This window comes from Saccostrea cucullata, unplaced genomic scaffold, assembly GCF_032062105.1.
Source record: "Saccostrea cucullata isolate Sc308-1 unplaced genomic scaffold, CSIRO_AGI_Scuc_v1 ctg7290, whole genome shotgun sequence".
In the NCBI taxonomy this organism is placed as follows: Eukaryota; Metazoa; Mollusca; class Bivalvia; order Ostreida; family Ostreidae; genus Saccostrea; species Saccostrea cuccullata.
The window spans coordinates 238-25,746 of record NW_026927605.1 but is presented as its reverse complement, the minus strand read 5'-3'; the positions used below and the strand labels follow the sequence as shown (position 1 = coordinate 25,746).

The 25,509-nt window shown below is 33.4% G+C and overlaps 2 protein-coding genes across 2 annotated transcripts; both read right to left on the bottom strand.

The window, feature by feature from the left end:
• Positions 1 to 260: 260 nt before the first annotated feature.
• Positions 261 to 6,555, bottom strand: LOC134274949 (proline rich transmembrane protein 1B-like). Its single transcript, XM_062757190.1, has 4 exons — positions 6,486 to 6,555; positions 4,076 to 4,263; positions 2,379 to 2,507; positions 261 to 788 (listed from the first exon to the last, which is right to left on the bottom strand). Exons 1-4 carry the CDS (start codon positions 6,508 to 6,510, stop codon positions 630 to 632), a joined length of 501 nt encoding a protein of 166 aa, XP_062613174.1. The 5' UTR covers positions 6,511 to 6,555; the 3' UTR covers positions 261 to 629.
• Positions 6,556 to 13,899: 7,344 nt separating this feature from the next.
• On the bottom strand, positions 13,900 to 15,282 carry LOC134274951 (craniofacial development protein 2-like). Its single transcript, XM_062757191.1, has one exon. The coding sequence runs from the start codon at positions 15,280 to 15,282 to the stop codon at positions 13,900 to 13,902; it is 1,383 nt and encodes a 460-aa protein (XP_062613175.1).
• Between the last annotated feature and the right edge of the window lie 10,227 nt (positions 15,283 to 25,509).

Genomic DNA, 25,509 nt, shown 5'->3' with positions numbered 1-25,509 from the left:
TAGTCCTAATAGCCGTTTGTGACGTCAAATGACGTTGCAAAGTTTAATAACGCATATGCAAACATTGCGAGGAAAAAAATGATAAATTAATTCTTTATGCACATTACGATAATTTTTACGTTAATTTATCAGGGTAATAGTTTTTCATTAAATTGAAGTAAACCATTTTACATTTTGGTGTTCCTAGAGTATTGAAAATGCATATAGTTCCTACAGTGTATAACGCCCTCTCTGTTATAGAAATTTGAACGTCGTGGATTTCTAATGGATTTCATAAGAAAATTATGCTGTATATAAATATTGTACATTGCTTTTAATTACAACTAAATGTAGGTAGTATTTGAAAGCAAAACATGGTGTTGAGTGTGCCACAAAATAACTTGGACTTCAAAAGTATTATTTTATAACATTTAAATGAAATTCAAATAAGATCACATGACTGAATCAACAAGAATGGCACTTGTGTGCGAGGTATGAATTCAAAGAGCTCCGACTGTATAGATATTACGAAAAGTATTCGAGCTTAAAAGTCCGTTAAACATTATAGAATAGGATTTCTAACAATTCAGAGGTTGGATCAGGTGCCACGGAAGAGTTAGCATGTAACAAAATTCAGAAGTGTCCAATATCTAATCACTTTCCAGCGTAAAATAACTAGTCACTCGAAATATCGCATATAATATGAGAAAACCGATCCCGATCACAAAAGAAATGATGGTGAGGTTGCGTGCTCCTTTTGCTTCCCTATGTGCTTTTGCCAAATCACCAACATAGACCGCATCTTTTGCCTTTAAAAACGAAAAAAAAATGAGATTAAAAAAAAAGTGGTCGATCTAGACTGGAAAAATATAAAACAATACGAATATGAAAAGAGGAAAAGAAGTCATAAAATTCGTATTTGAGGAAATTGCAGAGGGTGAATCAGTGCTGGTGCCTAGAAAAGTAAGTGTCTCATGTTGACCGGTCACCCTCTCTCATCAATTTTCGACTTGCCCATAAAAAATTGGGCAAAAGAAAGAGAGCTTATGCAATTACCCTCCGCGTCCCTGGTTGAAAGTTTCCACAAGCAATACATTTCCTTTATCGGGATCCCCTTTTCTCTTAAGGATACAAGCTAGTGCACAACGAAACTGATTATTATCCCCATAAAAAATACGATGACATAATTCCGTCAAAAATTAAAGACGCGGAACAAAATGCAAAATTAATCTTAATTTTATGAGGAAACAACCAAAATCAGCTCAATAACTGCAAGCGTTAAATAAAAAAAATTCTTAAACCAATGAGACAGACAGAGGGACAGCTAGACGGACAGCTCAACAGACAGACGGACAGACTCAGAGAAAACCTATAGATGAATTAGCTTTCATCGATGGGTAGCCAAAGGCTCATATGCCAAAGGCATATCTTGGATCACGTCAGTACTATGATCATCAAACTTTGTCAGTTGATATAACTTGGGTCCTTGGACAATGTCGACTAAAATTAGGTAAGAGTGATCTTCTTTTGAAAGTTTATGCCTATATTTAAACATCTCAGGTAATTATTATCTTAGAATCCTCATGCTTTGCTACATGTAATTGACGCATCTTTGGTCTTTGGAGAATGCCAACCAAAACTTAGGTCACGATGAGCTCCTCTTGAAATTTTACACATACATGTGTATATTGAATTGTTTCAGGCCTTAAATGGTTTAGATTTTACAATTTTTTGTCATTTAATATTTCTTGGGTCCTTGGAAAATGTCAAACAAAAAAGTAAGTCAACATGGCCTACTTATGTAATTTATGGCTTAATTCAAATTATTCGTCCTTATTGGCTAATAAGAATCATCAAACACTATCAGTTGATGCATCTTTGGTCCTTAGAATCAGTAATATACTTAGCCAACTAAGGAGTACAATATTCACCAAGCCCGGAGGACGAGGTGAAAATTGTGTTTCGAAGGTGACTAAATTATTGACCGAAAAAAAAGAACAACATTTGTTTTATTATATGATTCAGTGATAAAATGATACAACTTATTACTTATTTGCATTTGCTGAAGTCCAATAAGTAAGAGAGAGGCAGGGCTACAATGTAAATAAACATAACCAGTTGTATTGATTTGAAATTTTGAAATGTATTTGTATAGTTTCCATGAAAAAAAACTTAAAGCTAAGAAAAAGGGGTGTCCCTGCAATCCCTGTATCCTCTACAACCTTATTTATAAATTCCCTAATATTATGTTCATATAAGTAAAAGTCTGTAGCAGGTAAAGTACCTTTCCAAAACTGTGCTGGATCTCAGTCAATCAGAAAAATAGGGATTATCACCTCATATAATACAATATTCAACACTATATTTTACATTATATTTTCAATAACATATGTAAATACCTGTTTTGCAGACTTTATGGCGAAAATGGCAGTTATACAACAGCAGAACAGAGAAAGAATAGCAGGGATCATCCAGTCTCTGGGCGGAACTTGGGGTACGTTAGTAGGTGCCTGGCCAGGCTGTGGGGCCTACGGATATAAGTAAAAAATCGATATCAATTAGCGATTTATATTACAGATACACTTTATGACAAGTTATATTAATAAAGAAATTTTAAAATATATTCCTTGGAGTGGAGCATACTTATTTCGTAATCAGGAATCTGATACATTTATTCATAAACCTGTTATTAAAAAAGGGTTCTTTTTGTTCAATATTCCAGAAGTGACAAAAGAAATAGATAGATTACATGATCAGTACGTACTGGTCCCTGCCGATAAAGCAGGTATTTTAGAAGAATTTGGATTTAATTTTACAAGTGGTAATCATACTCATACTTCCCTTTCTAAAGAAGAAATTTTTCAAAATCTCACGACAGTTATGACTTTAACTTTATACAAAACGATTCTCAACAATTAATTATTATCCAAATTTTGATATCATTGACAGCTCTTTTTCAATAAAAACGGAACTCGTAAATTTACTTTCCAGGTCATTGGTCATCTGCAAAATTATTTTGTTAAAACACATTCTGCTTGCACACAAGTACTCTGAAGTTGACATCAAAAAGATGCTTGAGTTTTAGATTTACAATATCTATGTGGATTTTGGAGACCAGGTCTTCCAACAATCTATGGGAATTTCCATGGGTACCACTTGTGCTCAGTTATTAGCAGACCTAATTTTGTATACATATGAAGCAGAATTTGTGCAAAATCTTATGCGTGAAAAGAAGAAAACACAAACTGTGGCCTTTAACTCGACAGTTAGATATATATTGACGACGTATGGCTATTAATAGTGGTAATTTCCATTCCTACGTTGATACGTTATATCTTGATGAGCTTGAGATAAAAGATACCACAGAGTCTGACACACCTGTTTCAAATTAGGAAATTGTACTTAAAAAGACGTTAATGGTAATCTAACAACCAAGCTATATGATAAACGTGATGACTTTCTATCGTCAACTTCCCTTACTTATGCAGTAATAAACCTTCATCACCTGCATACGGAGTGTATATATCTCAGTTAACTTGATTCGATGCACAAAATCATGCTCTACATTTGAGCAATTTCTAACGAGGTAAATTACTAACAAGCAAGTTGATGAAACAAAAATATCAGCAGTCTCGTTAAATGTCACCATTTCGTAAGTTCTATTGTCGATACAATGAGCCTATCAGCAAATACAGTTTATAATTGAGTAAAATGCAAACTGACGTTTTTTCATACTAATTGATTTAAAATCATCTAGTATTAGCATGCATATCTAACAATATGTAGTCACCATCTAATTTTTTAAAAATCAGAAAAATTATTTGTTTTATAACTCGAACACTGTAAGCCTTTGTAATTTATCAATATACTGCAAAAGATCGTCGGAATATTGAATTTTCCATTTTACGAGTATCTTGATTCTAATAATTTTTAAAAGTTTAAAGTAACCAGTTAAAGTGTATAAAATAAATTTATTTTTGTTAATTAAAACGTAAAGTAAAGAACACTAAAAAGTAATTTTTAAGAAAGTCATTGTCAAAAAAATGAGAAATGAGAAGATTGTATTAGTTCTTTACGTCCCAAAATGAATTCTCACCACAGTATTATTTTTTATCCCAAACGGAGCACGAATTCCCTGATATCGATGCGAAACAGGAATGCCATCTTTATTTTCATATTGAACACCGTCTAGTTGTGAATTTTGACTTTGATATTCATTGTTCCAGTTTAAATACGTAAAGCGAGCATTGGAAGCATCTGAAAACTGGTTGTTTGTTGGTAAACCTATAAAACGTTTGAAAAATTTAAATTAAAGTTTACTAGAATCACAAATTGAGTTGATTTCATGTACATGGTTTGCATATGATAATTTTCTGCTTGAGTATTTTCTGATTCCTGTAAAGGTCCTAATTGCTTTTTGTTCATTAAAGTATTGGAGAAACAGAGTTGATTGTCATATTGTTAGTACATGTATATGATAACATGGATAAGTTTTAGTGAAATAATAAACACATGGTAGCATTATAGAAACTTCCCCTAACAGGGCTTTTATGATTGTCCTCTTTCCGCACACGCACAACATGAAACACTTTCTATACGTAGCCTTATATATTTTTCTGACCTTCAAGTTATTAAATTGAAATATTCTCCGTCTGTCTTTTTTCAAACTGCTGGCATGATTTAACTGTTGAAGTTTGTGTTTTACTCAGAACTACTTTTGAGCGTTTTGACTGTAATTAATGCTCTGCGTTTTAGAAGCTCTCCTGTGCTTATCAGGAGATATTGAAAATTAAAAATAACTTGTGTACTTATTAAGGATTTTCCTGAAGTAATATGTATAAATGTAAGACTTCAAAGTGCGATGGTGACACCAAAGTCTGATGGTCTCGCCAAACTCCGATGGTCTGCGCCATACCCCGATGGCTTGCTGTCTTAACGGACACCAAAGCCTGATCGTCTTGTTTCCTATGAGAGAAGATGCGTGAAAGTGCGATTGTCTGATACGCTAAGTCCCATGGTGCGGAGGAACATTCAATGTTTATGACGTCACAATAGTCCGATATGCCATTGTCATAAATTCAAAATCCATTGAATCAGTATTAGTCTCGTATATATACAATTTTATTGATTTTGCTCATTGTTTTCACCCATCAGAGGCATTCCTCGCACCCTTATAGACTGATAATGGTTAGTCCTTGAACACTATTAATTGATAATCTTTTCTTTGAATCCACTCAAGAGATTTTAATTTATAGTCCTCGACTGATTTGAATTAGTCCAGCACCCATCCAAGATATTCAGGTTATAGTTACTGGGTATTATGCATTTTACGACTGATTAAGGTTAGTCTCGTACCTATATCCATAGGTTGAGGGTTACTCTTTGCATTTGATATTGATATGTATTAATCTTATTTTAAACAAGCGGGCCTTAGCATAGCACGGCTTCGCATTTTTTGCGCAGTAGCACTATGACGTCATTAACGTCTATTGTTTTCTGCACCACCGGACTTTGGCGTGTCAAACTATCGGGGTAAGGTGCAGACCCTACATAAAAAAGGGTATCATTATTCAAAAGGCACTACAGACAATTACACCTTTGGAAGAGTCTTGATTTTAACTTAAATAGAAACAATTAATAAATTATTATACTATGAATCAAAATTATTAAATCACAAATAAAATTGAAAAAAAATATCATGTCTAGATCTCTTGTTTGTGTATTTGGCAATATTTTCTGTATTTTTTGTGTGTTTATAATCTCACAAAAGCATATTATTTTAAAAGAACTTTATTACACTTGTTCAAGATAGAAAGTCCAACAGGTGGAAGCACTGAAGACAGAAAGAAAGAGAGAAAGACGGCTAGCCAGAAGAATGGACAGACAAAGAGAGGTTACTCTTTTGTGTTTTATTTAATCGTAAAAGACCCGAAATAACTTAAAATGTCTTTTGTACATGTATACATGTACATGTTCCGAGTCATTGATGTTCCTAAACTGGTTTAAAACCTAGTGCTTATGCACCTGTGTAGAATGAATGAATTCACTAATGCATTGCGAGATCGTTGAAATGTAGATATCAGCATACAATAGTATATTTATTGTTGTTTACTCTAAATCTTTTATATTTCAATTGTATAAGTATCATAATAATTACCAGATACATGTACTGTCTTCTGTAAATGTTAAGAATAGGTCTATTTACAGATGAGGATTATTATATCTATAAAATGCCTTATTGATATAAAGATCAATGTATTTCCAATTTTTATACATTGGCAAAGTTTACTTTTAAAAGAAGAATCTTGATGAATCTTTATGACAATCAAAAGTCGAACCTTTTCACTTCATTTGTCAAAAATGCTACAAACAATACAATGCTAACACATGAGGCACCACCATTCTTGTGGTTTTATAGAAATAATTATACTGAGGACGCGCACATAAAAACACTTTCAATTTATTTTGAGGTAAATAAATTTAAAAAAACAATGAAAGTTACTCACCTCCTGATTTATCCACCGAAAGCATTTTCACACCGGCTGTGTATTTCCAAAGTGTTTTCTACACTATTCCTTATATTTAAATGTATGTACGTAATAAAAGTTGGCAGCAGCATTGAGTCTATTATAACGGGTTATAAAGGGGGTTCATTGAATTAAACATATGCAATGCGCATTGTCCTCCACGTAAGGCTGCATTTAGTAAAATTGCCTATATTTCAATAAGATCCCGCAATTTCATATTAGATGAGAAATGTTGTACAATTGATACAGTAAAGTATTTTCAAGATATTTAATTGTTTCTATAAACTACATGATTCCATTGTGTACAGAAGTGCACAAAAGATATTGTGAATACTACTGAGCAGCGCATAATTGCAGATTCAAATTAAATTTTATACGACCTTTACTTTATCGACCCCAGGGAGTATTGACAATTCTTTTCTTTCCAGATTTCTTTTAAAAATAGCCTTTTGACGTAACGCGCGATGTTGGTGCAACTCTACAAAGAAACTGACCTATTAAACTCATCGGTGATTAAAAAAATGCTCGCAGTATGGAAGTATTTGGTATGAATGGATATACTTTTAACAGAACTACCCGATTCTAGTAAGAAAATAACATTTAAATAACTTTTATGCAAAAAGTTTAGAATTTTAAAGCGCAAATATAAGATATTTTAAGCATTTAACGCGTTGCATTTTTTAGTAGAAATCGTGTGTAGAGTGTTCAAAAGTGAATCTAGAATTTTCATTTTCCTCACAAAACAAGAGCAATCCATGTCCTTTGCATTTAATGTTGAAAAAACATAGAAAGCAATAGCTTTTACAGATGAAGAATCTGTAACGCTTTAAATTTAAAAACGTGCAAGTGAATATAAACAATAAATTTACTAATTTACAAGAAATCGTAAATAGAAACAAATAATATCAAAATAATGTGCTTTTCCTATAGATTTGAAAAATTTCATTGATGTTGATATTGGACTGCATGCTTTGGGGCCAGTGATGGGATTACAAGTTCAACAGAATTGTCCAGCGTTTAAATGACCTGTCTACAAGTACCTGTGATCAGTAGGAGACAGGTATAAATATGTGTTTTTACCTCCCGTTTCAACAAGCTACATTCTTCACCAATTAAGGGAAGTTTCCGAGAAATGACAGAAAACGTTTGTACTAGAAACTTGTAAATACCTGCAAAATGAAAATCGCTGAAAATTGTCAGGAAAAATGGGATGCAGTGGTCATAGGGCTACTGAAAAAGTTATTTATCCATAACACTAACTGAATATGAACCCATCCCGAATCTGCAAAATGCCCTGGTACATTTTCTTCATGTAATTCGCATTAGTGAAATCCAAAAAGGGGAAGAAGGCTCAACCTTTTTTCAAGTTTAAAATTAGTACAGTCCTCTGTCGTACAGGTGAAAGATACTTAGTAGATCACAGATAAATATCTTATACTTTCATAATTCATTGTATAATTTAGAAAATGTCTTATGCTAATATTTTCGTCAATGTTCTATTCGAGATCGAAATCCTTCCGATTCAGATTCATTTTCAGATTCGATTTATATTCAGAAACATCTCTAATTAAAAATACTTTTGGGTAAAATCGATAAAATCTGACATGACAATTCATTGACTTTCATTGAAAATTGTCACCAGAAAGTTATCTTTCCTATCAGTGGGACACAACACCTTAAGGGAATTTAAGTCGATCTTAAAAATCTTTTAACAAAACAAATAATATTATGTGAACAGGACATAAACACGGACCTTTTTGAAATTCCCTAGGGTGGATCTGGTGCTTAGTAGATGCAAGCATCCCCTGCTGACAGGTCTCACCCGTCGTAAGCTATAACAATTATATATCTGTCCATCTAATAGTCTATTCATTCATACTGAAAACATCAATCCATTGATGAATTTATCAGTGTGTTGTCATGTTTTCTGACTTCCTTGAAGTTATAGGCAGCATCATTCTCTCTTTCAGAATGCGATGTTACAGATTTAAAGGATATTCAATGATGATTTATTTTCCTTACAATGATTTTTTTTCCCTTTTGTCTCTGTCTTTTTTATTATAATATTGTAGCCTGTGACATCAAAGTTGAGCTGTTATAGGAGAGATCAGAGCGATTAAAAGGTGTAAAAATGGATTTTTACTATAATTTGGGAACACGTCTAGCAATATCAGTCAGTATCGGAATCATAGAATTTTTATTTCATTTCTAAATGGAAAGAAAAGAGAAAATTTGACATATATTGACAGTGAAGACTGCCTCTTGAAAGTTAAAAAGTGTTTTAAAGTATATTGATTCAAATGAAAAGAAATTATAGACTATACCAACTGACCAAGGACCTATATACTATAGATCTATATTCATGTAGGTCCTTGACTATACATGAACATGTAATATGAATGCGTTCGCTGGTTTGACATCGTCGGAAACCCACAAATGATGCACTTCGGTTCTTTCAACCATCACAAAATTGTTTTTCCCATGAAAAAATTCTTTACAATACAATGTCACTGTTTTCTTAATCTGCAAAATACCGGGCAAATACTTAAGACAATTATTTGTTGGATGTTTTATACATTATTTCTTACCTTATATCTTATTATATGATACCACGGAAAACTGTCTAGCATAAGAAATAAGAAATCTTTAAAGCCAGAAAATTGAATGTTGTTGTTGCTAAGCAACCATTTAAAGGTCATTAAACACAAAGTTGAACAAAAATAATTATGGATATTGCAATTCAGTATGATGCCTTCTAAAGATTACATTTAGAATTTTCTTCTTTAGCATCCATTGTTACCAAAATTTTAGCAAGAAAGATGAAAAAGGTTGAGAATTTTTTTTAAATTATGCACTTATCTGACCTCGACCTCCAACAAAATGAATTTATTGAGGTCAAACTTTAAGACAATTATCTGATGTATTTTCTTTTCAGTATCACATCCCCACATTTGACTTTATGATGTAATGGAATGCATAAATGTGTGTGGAATGAGCAAAACACAAGAAATACTGCCTGAAAATTAAAAGAAAATACTCCGTTGTTAGCAACCTCTTTAAAGTCATTATTTGCAGAATTGAAAAAAAGTGTATGTGATTAATGTAGTAAATGATAATGCCCTTTTGTGAGTTTATTCTGAATTTCCTATTTATAAAATAATCTAGAGTATATGTCAAAAGGTCTGCAAACACACTTAAAATGTGCCGGTAGAGAAAGGGTTAATATGTTAAAATTAACTACAGTGTGTACCTGATTAAAACAAAGACATTTCCCAGGATTTGCATTTTTACCCTGCTCACTGGTATTGTAGGTAGTTTTGAGATATATAATTGTTCGTTATTTAAATAATCAATTTTATTGGATTTCAGTTAGTTATTAATCTGCAACCTCTTCTAATGTTATTCAATTTTAACCATGGAATAAGGAGTAGTGCATTGAAATCAAGTTTTGATGTTTTTTTGTACTTCAAATTTGACCTGAACCTCTTTTTTCAGCATTTTTTTAGCTGATAGAAAGTAGGAAAACAATCAAAACTTTTATCATTTTGCCCCTCCGAATAGGAAATTCTTTGACGTAAGCGGTAGTTCACTATACATACAATGTATATAGGCTTTGTTTACTGGTTTTGACATTAACTCAAAGTAAGCAGCAAGTAAAAATGAGACGACTGTTTATAGTTCAATTACACACCTTGTACTCCTTTCTATAATTAGATATTTATTGATAGCTTATCCGTTGCAGAGTAAAATACGACTGACCCCGGCAGTTATCGTAGCATCTTCTATAACAGTTTGGATTTTTAGCTCACTGTTTTCAGTACTGATATCTATACCAGTACTAGATCCGTCTACAGATAAAAATGGGGAATATATAATCTCTTTCATCAGGATTATTTTTTCGGGATTGACTATCTGTGTGATTTTGACTTTGCATATTTGGAAGATGAAAGCCCTTAAAAAATCTTCTATTTCTACAGGCATCAGCAGGGAAATGAATGTTGTAATTTTGATTATTTTATCAGTTTTTATATGCTATCAAACCTTAAGTATTTTATGCCTCCTGTTTTGGTTATCTTCATTATTTTCTTTTAACTTCCCAGTAATAATCGCTTATTCATACGCAAGAGATATCTTTCTTTTCTTTGGAATTCTGAACTTCTCTTGTAATCCTTATGTACTTTTTTTGGCTTCAATTTTCTCATGCTGCAAACGTAAACAAATAAACACAAATTAATAGCTATATGTGTTACTGTATTTAGTTTATCTTGTTTATTTAAGAGTTTGTCTAAATTGAACAATGTTCCGTAGTCCTTTCAGACATATGAAATTTTATCAAATAAAATCTGCAACATGACCATTCTTTTGTTGCAGATTTTATTTAAGAAAAAAATATGTGTCAAAAAGGAGACTATAATTCTACGTTTTTCGTTTTGGCAGGTAATTTCATACATTCTTTGTATAAAACTTTCATTTCTGTGCAATTTTTCAAGACGTTTTGAGATTTTACAATAAAATATTATACCATAATTGAATTCCCAATGGCCCCTCCCGCCCTTTTCAAAATGTCCCTCAAAATCGCCCCCGACTATTTCCCAAAATTTTGGTTTCTCTGGCGGCCCCATGTGAGCTTTGTCTTTTTCGAACTCCAGAAAAGCGATCTTTAATGTGCGAAGGGAGTTGTCATCCTTGACACGGGGCACCATTTTACGTCCGATTCGGCAGACTTAAGATCTCCTTTATAACATTTATATGTTTAGTTTCTACATACGTAGCTTAATTAAAATTCAAATCAAAAAATGGGGGTCAATACGCTTCTTTTGGCGCTACAGTACATTAAATATGACCTTTTTGCACTGAAATTTGTGTCTTGATTAAATTTTTTTTTGGACATTTCCCCTCCAATATTTTTATCCAATTAAAGCATGAAACAAAATGAACCCTAAGTCTGTTTAAAAAAAAGACACTTAAAAATTGTGACTAACAAAAAGTTTTAACTTGCTTCGCATAATCAATTATTTGACCTTTCTGCACTAATAAAAAGTCATTTTTCTGGCATTGAAAATTTAATAAGCAAGAAACTTATTTTAAAGTCTTAAACTTTTTTCTGATTCTAAGCAAATAGGCCAGATTTATCTTGAATATTTAGAAAAGAACATCAAAAGCTGGGGTATATGATGTAAATTTTCAGATATTACTAAAAAAGTGTCAATTTTACGTTAAAATTGGCTCAATTTTTTCCCGGATTTTCAGAATATATTTACTATATTTGTCACTCTTTGTCGAAAAAATTCATAAGAAATAATTTAATAGATATTTCAGAACCAGCATAACACATTTAACTGCAAAAAAAACCCAGCTTTTTGTGCGACTAGGAAGGAAAAATAGGAATCCAAAATTAACAGTACTGTTATAGTTCAAAATGGAAAAACTTATCACTTTCGTCTAAAAAACCTTCCGCCACAAAATATAGTACCTATCTTACCTCTACTTGAATGGAATTTAATCGCTGTTTTTTTTTTTTTTTTTTTTTTTTTTTCAAATAGTTAAATTTGCACTGTAGAATTCAGATTTTAGGTTAGAACTTAAAAATGATGCAGAATTTTATAAATAAACACTCACTCGGTCGTCCTTAGACGACCAACGACATGACCACTCCAGTTCTTCCTGTCAGCCATTAGGGAAGCTAGCTCATTTGTGTCCCTTGTCTTTGTGTCACGCTTTAGTGTGTCTAAAAACGTGGCCTTGGGTCTACCTCTCCTACGGCGTCCGTGATTTGGCTCCCACAGTACCAAAGATTGAGCGCTGAGCTCTGGATGACGGAAGCAATGCCCAGCTAGCTGCAATCTCCTGGAGGCTATCTTATCACTGACCTTTGGGAGGTTACCATATAGGGACTCGTTGGGAATCTGGCTTGACCAGTGAATGTCTAGAACCTTACGGAGCATGCGTGTGTAGGTTCCGTCTAGCGACTTCTCCTGGGCTACTGTCAGGGTCCAGCTCTCGCAGCCATACAGTAGAATTGACTCGATTGTGGCTATGAAGAAGCGCAATTGAGATCACTTCGCATTGTTGAGCGCCATATTCTGGACATCTTGTTTAGAGCCTGCCAGGCTAGTGCTTTCCGGACAGCTTTGTCCTTTTCTGAACTTTCGACCCAGGAACCTAGATATTTAAAATCTTCTACCCATTCGATTTCAGTGCCATCTAAGGTTTTGAGTGGAGTAGGGTTGTCAGTATTGAAGGGGAGGACTTTAGTCTTCTTGGCATTGATACATAGCCCAACTTTCTTACACTCCCTCTCTACTCTAGATAACAGTTCCTGTGCTTGGACAATTTCATCTGATAGTAAGGAAATGTCGTCAGCGAAATCAAGATCAGTAAGAACTTGTTTTGGGTGTCTTCTGGATTTTCTAGGCAGTATGGTGAAACCCAGTTCCTCCTTATTTCCAGAGATGGCTTTTCACAGGGCATAGTCCAGTACTATGATAAATAAGAATGGTGCTAAGGTATCCCCCTGCAAAACTCCAGCAGTTATTTCAAACATACCAGTTTCTCCATCAGGTGTTACGATCTTGGCCATGGTATTGGTGTACATCTTTTCGATTGCTCGAAGAAGATTAGGTGGAATTCCATATGCCTTAAGTATGCGAATCATCTTACCTCGGTGTATGGAGTCAAATGCTTTCCGAAAGTCTATAAAAGTAAAGATTGCTTTCAAGTTGTTGGCTTTGACACCTTCGATTATTCGACGGAGGGCAAGAATCTGTGCAACTGTTGTTCTTCCAGGGCGAAAACCATTCTGATTTATTCTGAGACGTAGATCGATGACATTCCTGATACGATTTAGTATGAACCGATTGTAAATCTTGGCTATGATGCATATCAAGCTGATGCCTCTGTAGTTGTCAGTCTTCGATAGGTCGCCAGACTTGGGCACAGTTACAATGTTCATGAATGACCATGTATCTGGTTTGTCATTGTTGACGAGTGCATCATTACAGAAACCTAAACAGACACTATCAAAGTCACACAGTTTGAAGACTTCCGGGGGGATTTCATCCGGACCTGCTGCCTTGCCTAGCTTCAGGGAGGACTTCACTTTTCTGTATTCAGCTAGAGTGAAAGGTTCATCATTGATGTCGATATCATCGAACACCTTTGGAATTTCCTCCTCAGGCTCGTCTACATCAGGTTGATTTCCTAAGAGATTCTTGAAGTGCGTATACCATCTGCTGACTCTCTCTTCAGGGCTATTTCCAGCTACCTGTCCTTCCTTAGCTTTCTTTCTACCTGTGATCTCATTAACGACTTTCCATGCCTCTCCGTATCTTTGCTCTCCATGTGCAGTTTCAATACCTTGTATCTGTTCCGCTAGTATTTCTTCTTGTGCCATCTAATATGCTTGATAAAGGTTATTTACTGCTACAGACCAGAGATCTTTGTCTTCGTCAGTTTTGGATGACTCATACTGCCTCTGGGCTTCTTGTGCTTTCTGACGAGCTTCAGAGACTCTGAGGTCTAATGACCTGAGTGATTTCTTGATTTTAGCTCTTTTAGGGAGACATACTTTCATTGCTTCTTGATTGACTTTTACGAACTTTTCGTATCTTTCGCTGTTGCTCTCATCCATCAGAATTTGAAATCTGTTCTTAACAGCGAATGTGTATTTTTGCTGAAGCTCAGTATTGCTGGAGAACTGTTTCCAGTCGTATTTGACTTTCTGGGCTGTTTTTGAGGTTCTCAGACTGAGCTTGATCTTTGCAGACACTATTCTATGGTCGGACTTCACTGTGCTGAAGGAGTTGTACGCTTCTGCGTTATGGACGCTATTTCTCCATTTTTGCCGAACAAGAATGTAATCAAGTTGTCTCAGTGTGTTAGATGCTCTACATTTGAATGTCCGAAGTTTTCCAGGGCGCTTCTTAAATTGTGTGTTTACTGCTAGTAGACCAAATTCAACGAGAATTTCAGCAAGATAGTTTCCACTTCTATTTGTTAGCTCATGAAATGGATGAGGTACATGTTCGGGTCCCAGTCTAGCATTGAAATCTCCCAAGACTGCAAGGAAGTTGTGGGCTGGTACATCTTGTAGTACGTTTCTTAGCTCTGTGTAGAATTCCTCGATGACAGAATCCTCTGCGCAGTTGGTAGGAGCATAGATAACTATGATGGTTGTACGAGGATTTCCATCGAATTCAGCTACTAGTATTCTTCCACTCTTAGATGAGACAATTTTCAGTAGAGATTTTCTAGCTTTCCTATCTAAGAGGAGTCCAACTCCACCCTGTGCTGCTTGGGATTTGTTTCTCCATCCAGATGAAGTCACTAGAGTGCTTGTGTCAAACTTGGTATACTCAATGGGGTCAGAGTGTATGATGCGATGCTCTTGCACACCGAGAATTCCTATGTGTTGCAACTGGCTGCAATGCTGTAATTCCCACTTCTTATCCTCATCAATTAGTGTGTTGACGTTGTAGGTTGCAATGTTAGTTGTTTCATTACAGCGTAAAAATGCCTTCATACGTCCACTGTTCTCAGATGCCACCCCCCGAGGATTCCGGTTTGTGGCGACATCTTCATTCCGTCGCTGTTGCGAGCGACTAGCTTCAGTATTGATGACAGGGTTCCAACTCACTCCCGGAGCTGGAAGTATAGGATTTGGCTTACGAGACGTGTTCATGGTTGGTTTACGAAGCGATGATAATTCAATTGGGTCGCTACTCCTCAAATGAATACTTTGGGCCGGATTGAGATGAGATCCTCTCTTCGCCCCCATTCTTCGATACAAGCAGGATCAGAAGTTTCCTCCTATGTATATAGGTAACGCAGGAAACACTACGCCTATTTTAAGTGATAGGTCACTAGGTATTTGTCTTGGCACCAGAGCGTATCCACACGCCGGTGGGTCATGCATGCCAAAGACTTTAAGGGATACCTATCCCCGAGCACATGACCTCATTACTGAGTCTGCTATTAACAGCCGCGAAGCTGCGTTCTACGGGAGGGCGGGCGAGAACCGTTGTCATGCACTTGTGAAGATAACCTATAATCAGAACGTACTCCGACCGGTGCTTCGAGACAGCTGTGGAGGGAGCCTGATAGAACTGAAAGCTAAAAGCTTATAGGCCACCAACACCAAGCTACTAAAAGCATAATGTACCAAGCAACTAGCTAAAGCCAACTACAAAGCACTACTTCTAGCAGCTCCCTCCCAAAATAAATAAAGGACCTGACCAAATCACGCTCAAAATCTTAGGATCGAACGTCCTTAATATTATCCACAAGTCAGATAAAGATGAATTTTCATTCAATAAAAAATACATTACCACAAGGATTTTAAATTATAATTTTTGAAAGCAAAATAGGCTAAACAATTTAATATTAGACCTAATTCCGGTAGTAATTAAAAAAGTGAAATAAGATTTTCCAAGTTAGAGGGCACTTCTTTCAAAAATAATTTCTTTTGCGTGTTGTATTAAGACTGTAGTAACATTTTTTTCGTTCGTGATCAGGGCTATTTAATACTTTAATATACATGTATATTTCCAGTTAATTTGGCATGACAATTGAAGATATACATGTACAGATGTAAAAACGACGAAAATGGCTACATGTTACGCTTGGTTTGAACACCTAGTGCGGTAAGTCAATGGGTTTTCATACCCATTTTTATACTTTTCTGCTAACTGTAAGTGGTAATTACTGGAAATTTCTATTATTCACCTTTACAAAATTGGTTTATTTCTCATCTTTATATTTTTTGTCTGCTAAAAATTATATGTCATTGTTCATATAATACTTTTGAGAATTTCAAACAAACTATTAAACGTCACAAAGGTAGCAACACACGACAAACTGTTTTACAGACTTTTTACTCATTGAAAGAAATTAGATTACTTTCAACTATGATTCTTTTATGTACTTCTAAACATAAGATTAGAAAAATACAGGTTCTAGTCGCTACTGTTTTGTCAAAGTTTCTGCGAACACTGATCGCAACTGCAATTATTGAAATGTAAATATACGAGTAATTAGAGGACAAATAATAGTGTATGGGCAGATATTTTGAAGAAAAAAATCTTTTCTTAATCTATCTAATTTAAAGAACGCACATAGTACAGTTAGTCGTCGATGACATGAATGGCAATTTCTATACTAGACGTCAAAATTTAAAAAATATATTATTCTAAAAAATGCTTCAATGAATTAAAAAAAACTTACTAGAAAGACTTATTGATACTTATTTCGTTGTGTATTATCCAAGGATCCTTCATATTTCTGACAATTGAATAAATATATACTTTTCCTACCAATTACAGATTTTAAAAAAACGAAATATAAAGATATCAACCTACTAAAAAGATCAATTAAAGTCATTTGTAGCAAGACAAATTTGGATTAGATCAAATCAACTTTTAAATCATCTGAAGTGGGATCACGTGTCATGGAGGAGTGAGTATCCCCTGTTGTCTGGACACACCCACTGTGCTTTTTTCCTAATGATCAGGAATACGGGATATTCTGTAGGAAATTTAGCGTGAAAATACTGAATAAATAATTTGTACAATAATTCTTTGATTTCTTAATTATTCGATGGTGAATATTAATATTAGTATTAGTAGTAGTAATGATGTGAAGAGTGTAGAGTGAAAGGTAATTTTTCTCAGTAAGCTTTTTCGGAAAAAATATGTTATATTTTCAAAAAATATTGTGGTGTTCTTGGGGCTCTAACCCTGACAACACAAATCCAAATATCATTTTTTACTATCACTAACTCCTGATGAATTGTGGTTCAGTGTATTGACATATTCCAGTATACGAACGCTGGGCAAAGTTATTCTCAAATAATATAAGTTGTAACATGTAATTTGATTGGTTAAAAGATTTCATCCATTTCGTAAACCATAAGTTGCCTACGTTGCACTTGAGTAACGTCAAAAACGCATTACTCCGCTTGACGTTACCTTTAAAACGTTCTCAATTTGAAGCCTTTTTCCGGAGGAAAATTCATCTCATAGTCAACATTGAAATTAAATTATAAGGAATCGCGGTTTATAACGCGTAAACCTTCCCAAGTTATGTTATATTGTATGACAACAGTTGAAATAAGCTTCATTCATTATTCATCTCACTACTCTGCTGGCCACACAAAATAGATTTTCAGCAGCCTTTGACACCCATGTAAACAATTCCTATGCTTTGAGTATTTACTTCGTTTTTTTTGTTTTTTTTTTTGTTTTTGTTTTTTTTTTTTTTTTTTTTGCTAAAAAAACAAATTTATCATTCGTTCATCGAAAAGTACATTCAAAGAAATCTCTGCGCAAATAACTAATAGATACATGTAATTTTTAAAAGCTTAGCATTAAACTTTTTTCGGGGGGGATATTACAACTAAATCTTATCCGGTTGATAGCACCATATATGGTGTGAAACAAGAAAACACAAGATAACAATTGAAAATGAAATTTGAAAACCATAAAAGCAGAGTTTTAGCAAGGATTCAATTTTGACATTATAAGCAAATGTTTTGAGATAACTAAAATTAAATACTGCTTACAATTTATAAACTATCGGTTGTTAAAGTTATCTTTCTAAATATTATAAAATCTCTAAAATTAACTCTTGCTGAAAAAATATCATTTTGGGTGAGGGGGGAGGGGGGTTGGGCGTGTGATTTTGCGTTGTGCTAAGAATATCACTTATGCATGTACGATAAAAAAAAACGTATCTTGTTATGAAGAACAACATAAACAAGTAAAATATTATTGGATTCTCGGAACCACCACCGTTGTAAGGACAAAGAATACGTTTATGTGGAAAAGTATCAAATTGTCACAAAAATAGATAGCAAAAAATTGACGTATAAAGGTGTAATTGTTCACAGAGTAACAATATTCAGCTTTCTTATATAATATCTAAAGTAACACACATCCGAATTTTGGAGCACATAGAAGAATTATGCATTAACGTCTGCTTCCTTGTTTTGTTTTTTTTTTGTTTTTTTGTTTTTTTTTTTTATTGTTTGATTAATTTTAACAGAGGTTTTTACTTTTTAAATGATATAGTCTTTCAAAGCAGTAATAATAACAACCTGTAATGTAATATTTAAACACGTGCACAATCATTTTCATGCAAATAATTCGATCCACATGTATAAGGCGGTTTTTTTACGTGGCACTCAAATGTTTTCCGATTGTTGGAAACATATCATAGTATAGATAAAAGTATCGATGAGGGAAAGTCATGTTTGGTTTTTTTCTGCGATATATCAAAGGCTTTTGATGGAGTCTGACATAAGGGTTTTCTTTTTAAACTGCAGACTCACGAAATATCCGACAATTTTTATGAATGATTCAACTGTTATCTGAACAGTCGGAGCCTGAAAGTATTGTATAAAGATATCTTATCTTCTAGCACGATTATTAATGCCGGGTACCACATTGCTCTGTCCTTGGTCCCGTACATTTTTTTTTAATTGATGCAAATGATGTTTCAGAAAATATGTCATTATGTAGATTATTTGCAGATGACAATTTTCTTCAGAATTCTTCGTCACTTTGTCAAATGTTGCCAATATAGAAAATAACATTAACCATGATCTAAATAATTTAAAGTAATGGTCTAAAAAGGGTTACGCAAGTTCAATCCTTTCAAATCTAAAGCTGTTTTCTTTGCACTTAAAAAGATTTTTAGCTTCCTAAACCCCTACTGACCGCTCACACCCGCTGTGTGTTCCTTGTCATGATCGGGAAATAACGGAAAAATCCGCCGTCAATTCAATGTATAAATTATTGACTAACAATTAGTATGAAAAACGTCAGTCAGCATTTGACTTAATAATAAATTGTATTTGCTGACAAGGTCATTGTATCGACCATAGAACGTACGAAATGATGACTTTAAACGAGACTGCTGATATTCTTGTTTCATCAACTTGTTTGTCAATAATTTGCCTCGTTTTAGAAATTGTTTATTCGTAGAGCATGCTCTTGCGTATCGAATCAACTGAGATATATACACTCCGTATGCAAGTGATGAAGGTATATATTGCTGCATAAGTAAGGGAATTGACGATAGAAAAGTTTAAGTCATCACGTTTATCATATAGTTTGGTTGTTAGATTACCATTAACGTAAATTTCAAATAAAATATCCAAGTATGAAACAAATGTATCAGACTCTGTGGTATCTTTTATCTCAAGCTCTCCAGGATATATCTTATTGACGTAAAAATGGAAATTAGCATTGTCAATTGACAATACGTCGTCGATATATCTAAATTTCAAGTTGAAGGCCACGGCAAGTGTTTTCTTCTTTTTACGCATAAGATTTTGCAAAAAATTCTGCATCATATGAATACAAAAATAGGTTTGCTAAAAACGGTATGCAACTGGTACCCATGGGAATTCCAATAGATTATTGTGTTGTCTCCCGAATTGAAGGAGTACCACACTTTTGTTAAAATATATGTAATGCTCGAGATATCGCCAACATAGATCCAAAATATGCATAATAAAACAGGTACATGTAGCATACTAGAGTATTCTTAACATTTGTCGACAAATAACAAATTGCAATATTAAACCGTTAGACCTCTGTGAAAAGGCTATACCGGAGGACGGGAAGAATATTATCGACGAAAAATTGATATGGACTGTTAAGAACGTGATTGATAGCGACCAATTTTACAGTATATCTCATAAGTCCCTGGTTTTAGAAAAAATACACTAGCTTAATGATGTGCGTAACGAATTTAAAGGTACTTGGACACAGATTTGAAGTTAATATTTTCTCATTTTTTCTGTATAACATCACGAATTATATATTTCAATAACATTTCACACAAAAATTAATTAAAAATCTTATTTCGTTTAAAAGTTATAAAAACTTTAAATTTTTTGGCGGGTTTGATTGACACATCCTTGCACTTTCACAAATTTTAACTTTATTCTTAATCCTTAGGAAAAATGGCAATTTTGATGTGTTTTAATGAGAAATATTAAAATTTTTATCAAGAAAAATAATTTTATTCAGAGTAGAAATGTTAGAAAGCAAAACACCTTCACAAGTATCGTCATTCCGAACTAAGAGATGCGTACAGAGTTTAGCAAATCGAGCACACTCGTGTTATGTACACAGTTTTTGTAAACAGAACTCGAGTTCTGTTATTGTTTATATTTAGAATTCACCGGGTGCGTTCAATCGTCACAGTCTGCTTACCACAACTGCACGGACTGACAATATATTGTGTGTTTGTTTTGCTTTCGAACGTGTCTACTCTGAATTTTCTGGATTATAGTATTAATATTTTTCATTTATACAAAACGAGATTGCCACTTTTCCTAAGGATTAAGAATAAAACTAAATTTGTGAGACTGCAAGGATATGTCAATCAAACCCGCCGAAAAATTTGAAATTTCAATATCTTTTAAACGAAATAAGATTTTCAATTAATTTTTGTGTGAAATGCTATTAAAATATATAAGTCGTAATATTATAGAGAAAATAATAACTTCAAATCTGTGTCCAAGTACCTTTAACTTAATAATTTTCAATCGTTAATTTCCCTCACTTATGCAGCAATATACATTCATCACCTGCGTACCGTGTTTATTTCTCTCAATTAGTTCGATACGCACAATTATGCTGTACGTATGAACAATTTCTAAAAAGAGGTTAGTTACTGACAAAAAAGTTGATGAAACAGGAATATCAGTAGTCTAGTTTAAAGCCATCGTTTTGAAAGTTCTATATTCGATAAAATGACTTGTCAATAAATTCAATATATTTTTCAGATCATGACAAGGAATACACAGCGGGTGTGACCGGTTGGCAGGGAATGCTCACTCCACTATGGCACATTGTCCCACCTCTGCTGTTTTAGGCGTCCCTTTTTGTATTGTTTGATTGACTTTTGTGCTTGAAATCTGTTCGTTAAATTCATTGTCCATTCATTATACTAGGTTTAAACAATCAAGTTCGATTTTTGTGAAAATATCAACTTTTTAAAAAAGGAAGAGTTTCTAAAGCCCTTCAATAAATAAATACACAAAAAAATTGTGAAATTTTGCAGAGGAGTTTATTATTACATAATCATTAAATTTTGAAAAAAAAGATTATGGAAGTCACAATTAAACCATGTTTAAATAAAAAAAAATGAATGATTTTAAGTGCGTATCTGCAAACGTAAATAGATCTCAAAAATCTTTAAACAAAACAAATTTTGTACACAATGCATAAACACTAACCCTTGGAAATTCAAGAAGGGGATCAGGTGCCAAGTTGGAGTAAGCATTCTCTATTGACAGGTCACACCTGCTGTACATGTTAGCTCTATATTTAAAACAAAAATCCATTGATGAATTTATCAGTGCCTTAGCATATATTTTGACTTCCTTGAAGTGAAAAGTAGCATCATTCTCTCTTTCAAAATGGGTTGATATAGACATATTATGTATTCAATGAGGATCTATTTTTATAAGAATGATTTGTTTTCCTTTTACCTGTCTTTTTTGTTATAATATTGTAGCCTGTGACGTCAAAATTGAGCTGCAGTGAGAGATCTGAGAGGAAATGGATTTTACCATAATTTGGGAAAACCTTTTGGAATTTCATTCAGTATAAAAATTATTGAATTTCTTATTTCATTTTTAAATTGAAAGAAAACAAAAAGTTTTGACAGTGAATATTGTCACTTAAAAGTATAATCATTCAATTATAAAATTATTTCAATTATATTATTGCACTATTTCACTGTTGCAAATCTAAAATCTCAATCTCTACTATAATTTATAAACGTAAATTCTTATCCAGCTGACTTGCACCTGAGCAAACGTTTTGAACTTAGATTAGATGTTGTTTATTAATATTACTGATTTGAAAGACTCTATATTTATATAAAAAGTTTATACGTGTGCCTCTGTTAAAAAATCAAACAACCAACAAGAAAATCACGGAAACAGAAGTTAAAGCATAATTCTTATATGTTCTCCTATACGGATGTGTGTTACGTCAGATATTATACAGATAAAGCTAAATACTGTTAGACTGTGTACAATTATACGTTTATATATCAATCGTGTGCCATCTATCTTTATGATATTTTTTTTTTTTTACTTTTCCATATAAACATATTCTTTGTCCTGATAAGTTGGGTGGTTCCGAGAATCTAATAATATTTTTTCCTTTTTTGTTGTTCTTCATAACAAGCTACGTTTTTATATCGTATAAGTGGAATATTTAGCGAGACGGAGAATCACCCCCCCCCCCCCCACCCACCCACCACCAAAAAAAATAAATTATAAATATTTTAGCGAGAGGTAATTTTAGAAATTTTATTATGTTTAGAAAGATAACTATAACAACCGATGTGGTACAAATTATTAGCAGTATTAAATTTTTGCGATCTCAAAACCTTCGCTTATAACGCCAAAGTTGAATCCTTGCTCAAACTCTGCTTATACGGCTTTCAAATATCAGATTAAATTTCAGTTTGTTATCTTGTTACACACTTTATATGCCGCTATCAGCTGGATAAATTTTAGTTGTGTTTAGTAATACCTCCAAAGAAAAGTTATATAGTAATGCTAAGTTTTTCCTGTATCAATTAAAGTTATTTGCGCAGAACTTTCTTTGAATGTAATTTCATCGATAACAGAATGATAAATTTATAATTTTTAACGAAAAAGACGAAATTACTTAAAACTTATGGCATGTTTACATGAGTGTCAAAGACTGTTAAAAATCCATTTTGTATGGTCTGCAGAATACATATTGTGGATAACTTTACCTGGCGTCTGTTTGTCTGTCCGTCTATCCGGCTACACGTTACATACTGAGAACTGTATTTGAGATGTGGATTTAATATTTTGCACATAAATAATTATGACCAAGTAGTGTGCTTGGAATTTGACCAATGATTTGCTTTTCGGAATACTTCACAGAAAAGATATACAGTGTATCTTCAGAAATCCGGACGCCAGATATCCGGACGCTTCAGTATCCGGACGATTTTTCATTGGAAAGGAATTTTTTAACGTAGTTATGTCCTCTTTTACAGGTAATTCTGGTATTTTGACGCTTCACATATCCAAACAAATTGACTAGAGACTAAAGCCTTCGGATAAATGAGGCTCCACAGTACATCTTTTTTTTTATTTAGAGCTGAATATGTATTATTTCTTATGTACACTTGTACTGTCTTTTATACTTATGTGACAGTCACATAAACCTTTACCTTCTTAGCAAATATTCTTCGAAAAATTAATTTGAAACATGTTTTTTAAGGTGCATTGACACAGATTTTATGTTAATTTTTTCTAAAAATTTCAAAATAAAGTTAAACGTTATGTGTTGCCATAGAAGTTCATTTGTTAATATAATATTAATCTTTTTTATGGAAGCTATTGAAACTTCAAATTTAGATACAATTGATTTACACTTCCTTGCACCTTCACAATTTTTAACCTTTTCCTTCAAGCAGCAATTTACCGGTCACGGTAGCGTAGTGGTAGAGCGTTCGCTTCGTGATCGGGAGGCCCGGGTTCGATTCTCGTTGGCGGCGCCGCGTCATACCTAAGACGTAAACAAAGGTAATGACTGTTCCTTCGCCAAGCTCTCGGCACTAGAAGTGAGTCTCGGGTCTTTCGGATATGACCTTAAAACGTAGGTCCCGTGTCACGTTAGGCGCTGGCACGATAAAGAACCCTCACTGCTCAATGGCGCTGAGTGCCGAGTATAGGTCTAAATTTGAAGCCCTTCATCGGCATACGGTGACGTCTCCATGTGAGTGAAAAATTCTCGAGAGGGACGTTAAACAATATACAATCAATCAAGCAGCAATTTTGTTTTGTATAAATGAAAAATATTAAAACTATTATCCACAAAATTCAGAGTAGAAATTCGGAAAACAGAATCCATACTTTATCAGTTTTGTCATTCCGTGCTCAGTGGTGTGTCCAAAGTTCAACAATTGAACACAAAATTTGTGAAATTGTAAGCATGTGTCATTCGAAGTTTCAATAACTTCCACAAAAAATAAGATTTTTATTATATTTTCGTACAAAATGCTGTAGTAACATATAATTCATAAAATTATATAGAAAATTTGAGAAAATATTAACATCAGATCTGTGTCTATGCATCTTTAATTTCTAGAGCTGGAGCTAGACAATAAATAAAACAGTAAGAAACATTAAAAGGTGTAAAACTTTATTATGAAACGCTTTCATAATAAAGCGTTTCATAATAAAAACGTTTCATGAACGCTGTCAAAAGAATGAATTAGAAAAACAATAGTATATTGTAAAATGCAATGTAGATCTAAACAAAATCTGTACACTTGTGACAAAACTTATATTAAAAATTATATAATTTACAAATGTAATTTTAACCATTAAAGGAAAAAAAAACATTTAGGAATGCATTTCATCCGTTCATAGCAAAATCACATCATAGCAATATAAATGTGATTCGAGCTGTTCAGTGTTTTCTAAATATTTATATTTCAAATTCAATTGAGCCCATAAAAAGCATGAAAACAATAAAGTATGTAGAGCACATCTCTCATAGAAATGAAATTTCTAGAAATATAACATCGTATTTATTCATCAAATCTGACGAATAAAATAAAATGAAGGCTTGGGGGACATGTAATTAAGGAGATGCGTAAAAATGTGGTGTAATGTAGCACGGGATTCATATGAAACTTTCATACATTAAATGCCAGTAGAGCAAATGCCATTCACAATGTCATGTTCATTGAATAACATTGTCCATACAGACATGTAACAAAAAGTAAAATTTAAGAAAAGAAGATAAACACATATTTTAGTGAAAGAATGTACTAGTATTTATTTATCCGTCATATTGAACACACTTTTAATGCAAGAACCACTTTAAGACATTTGAAATGTTTAATGATTTTGCCAAAAAAAAAAATAATATAAAAAGCCAACGAGATGAAGGCTTCTGTCTACCATAAAGCATTTTTAATTTATTTCAAA

What these genes read in the sequence shown, in the direction of transcription:
- LOC134274949 (XM_062757190.1), bottom strand. Translation starts at nt 6,510, where the DNA reads ATGCTTTCGGTGGATAAATCAGGAG. An exon ending in TTCGGTGGATAAATCAGGAG is followed by an intron (nt 4,264 to 6,485) that starts GTGAGTAACTTT and finishes AACGTTTTATAG; the next exon opens with GTTTACCAACAAACAACCAG. An exon ending in GGATAAAAAATAATACTGTG is followed by an intron (nt 2,508 to 4,075) that starts GTGAGAATTCAT and finishes TTATATCCGTAG; the next exon opens with GCCCCACAGCCTGGCCAGGC.
- LOC134274951 (XM_062757191.1), bottom strand. Translation starts at nt 15,282, where the DNA reads ATGGGGGCGAAGAGAGGATCTCATCTCAATCCGGCCCAAAGTATTCAT.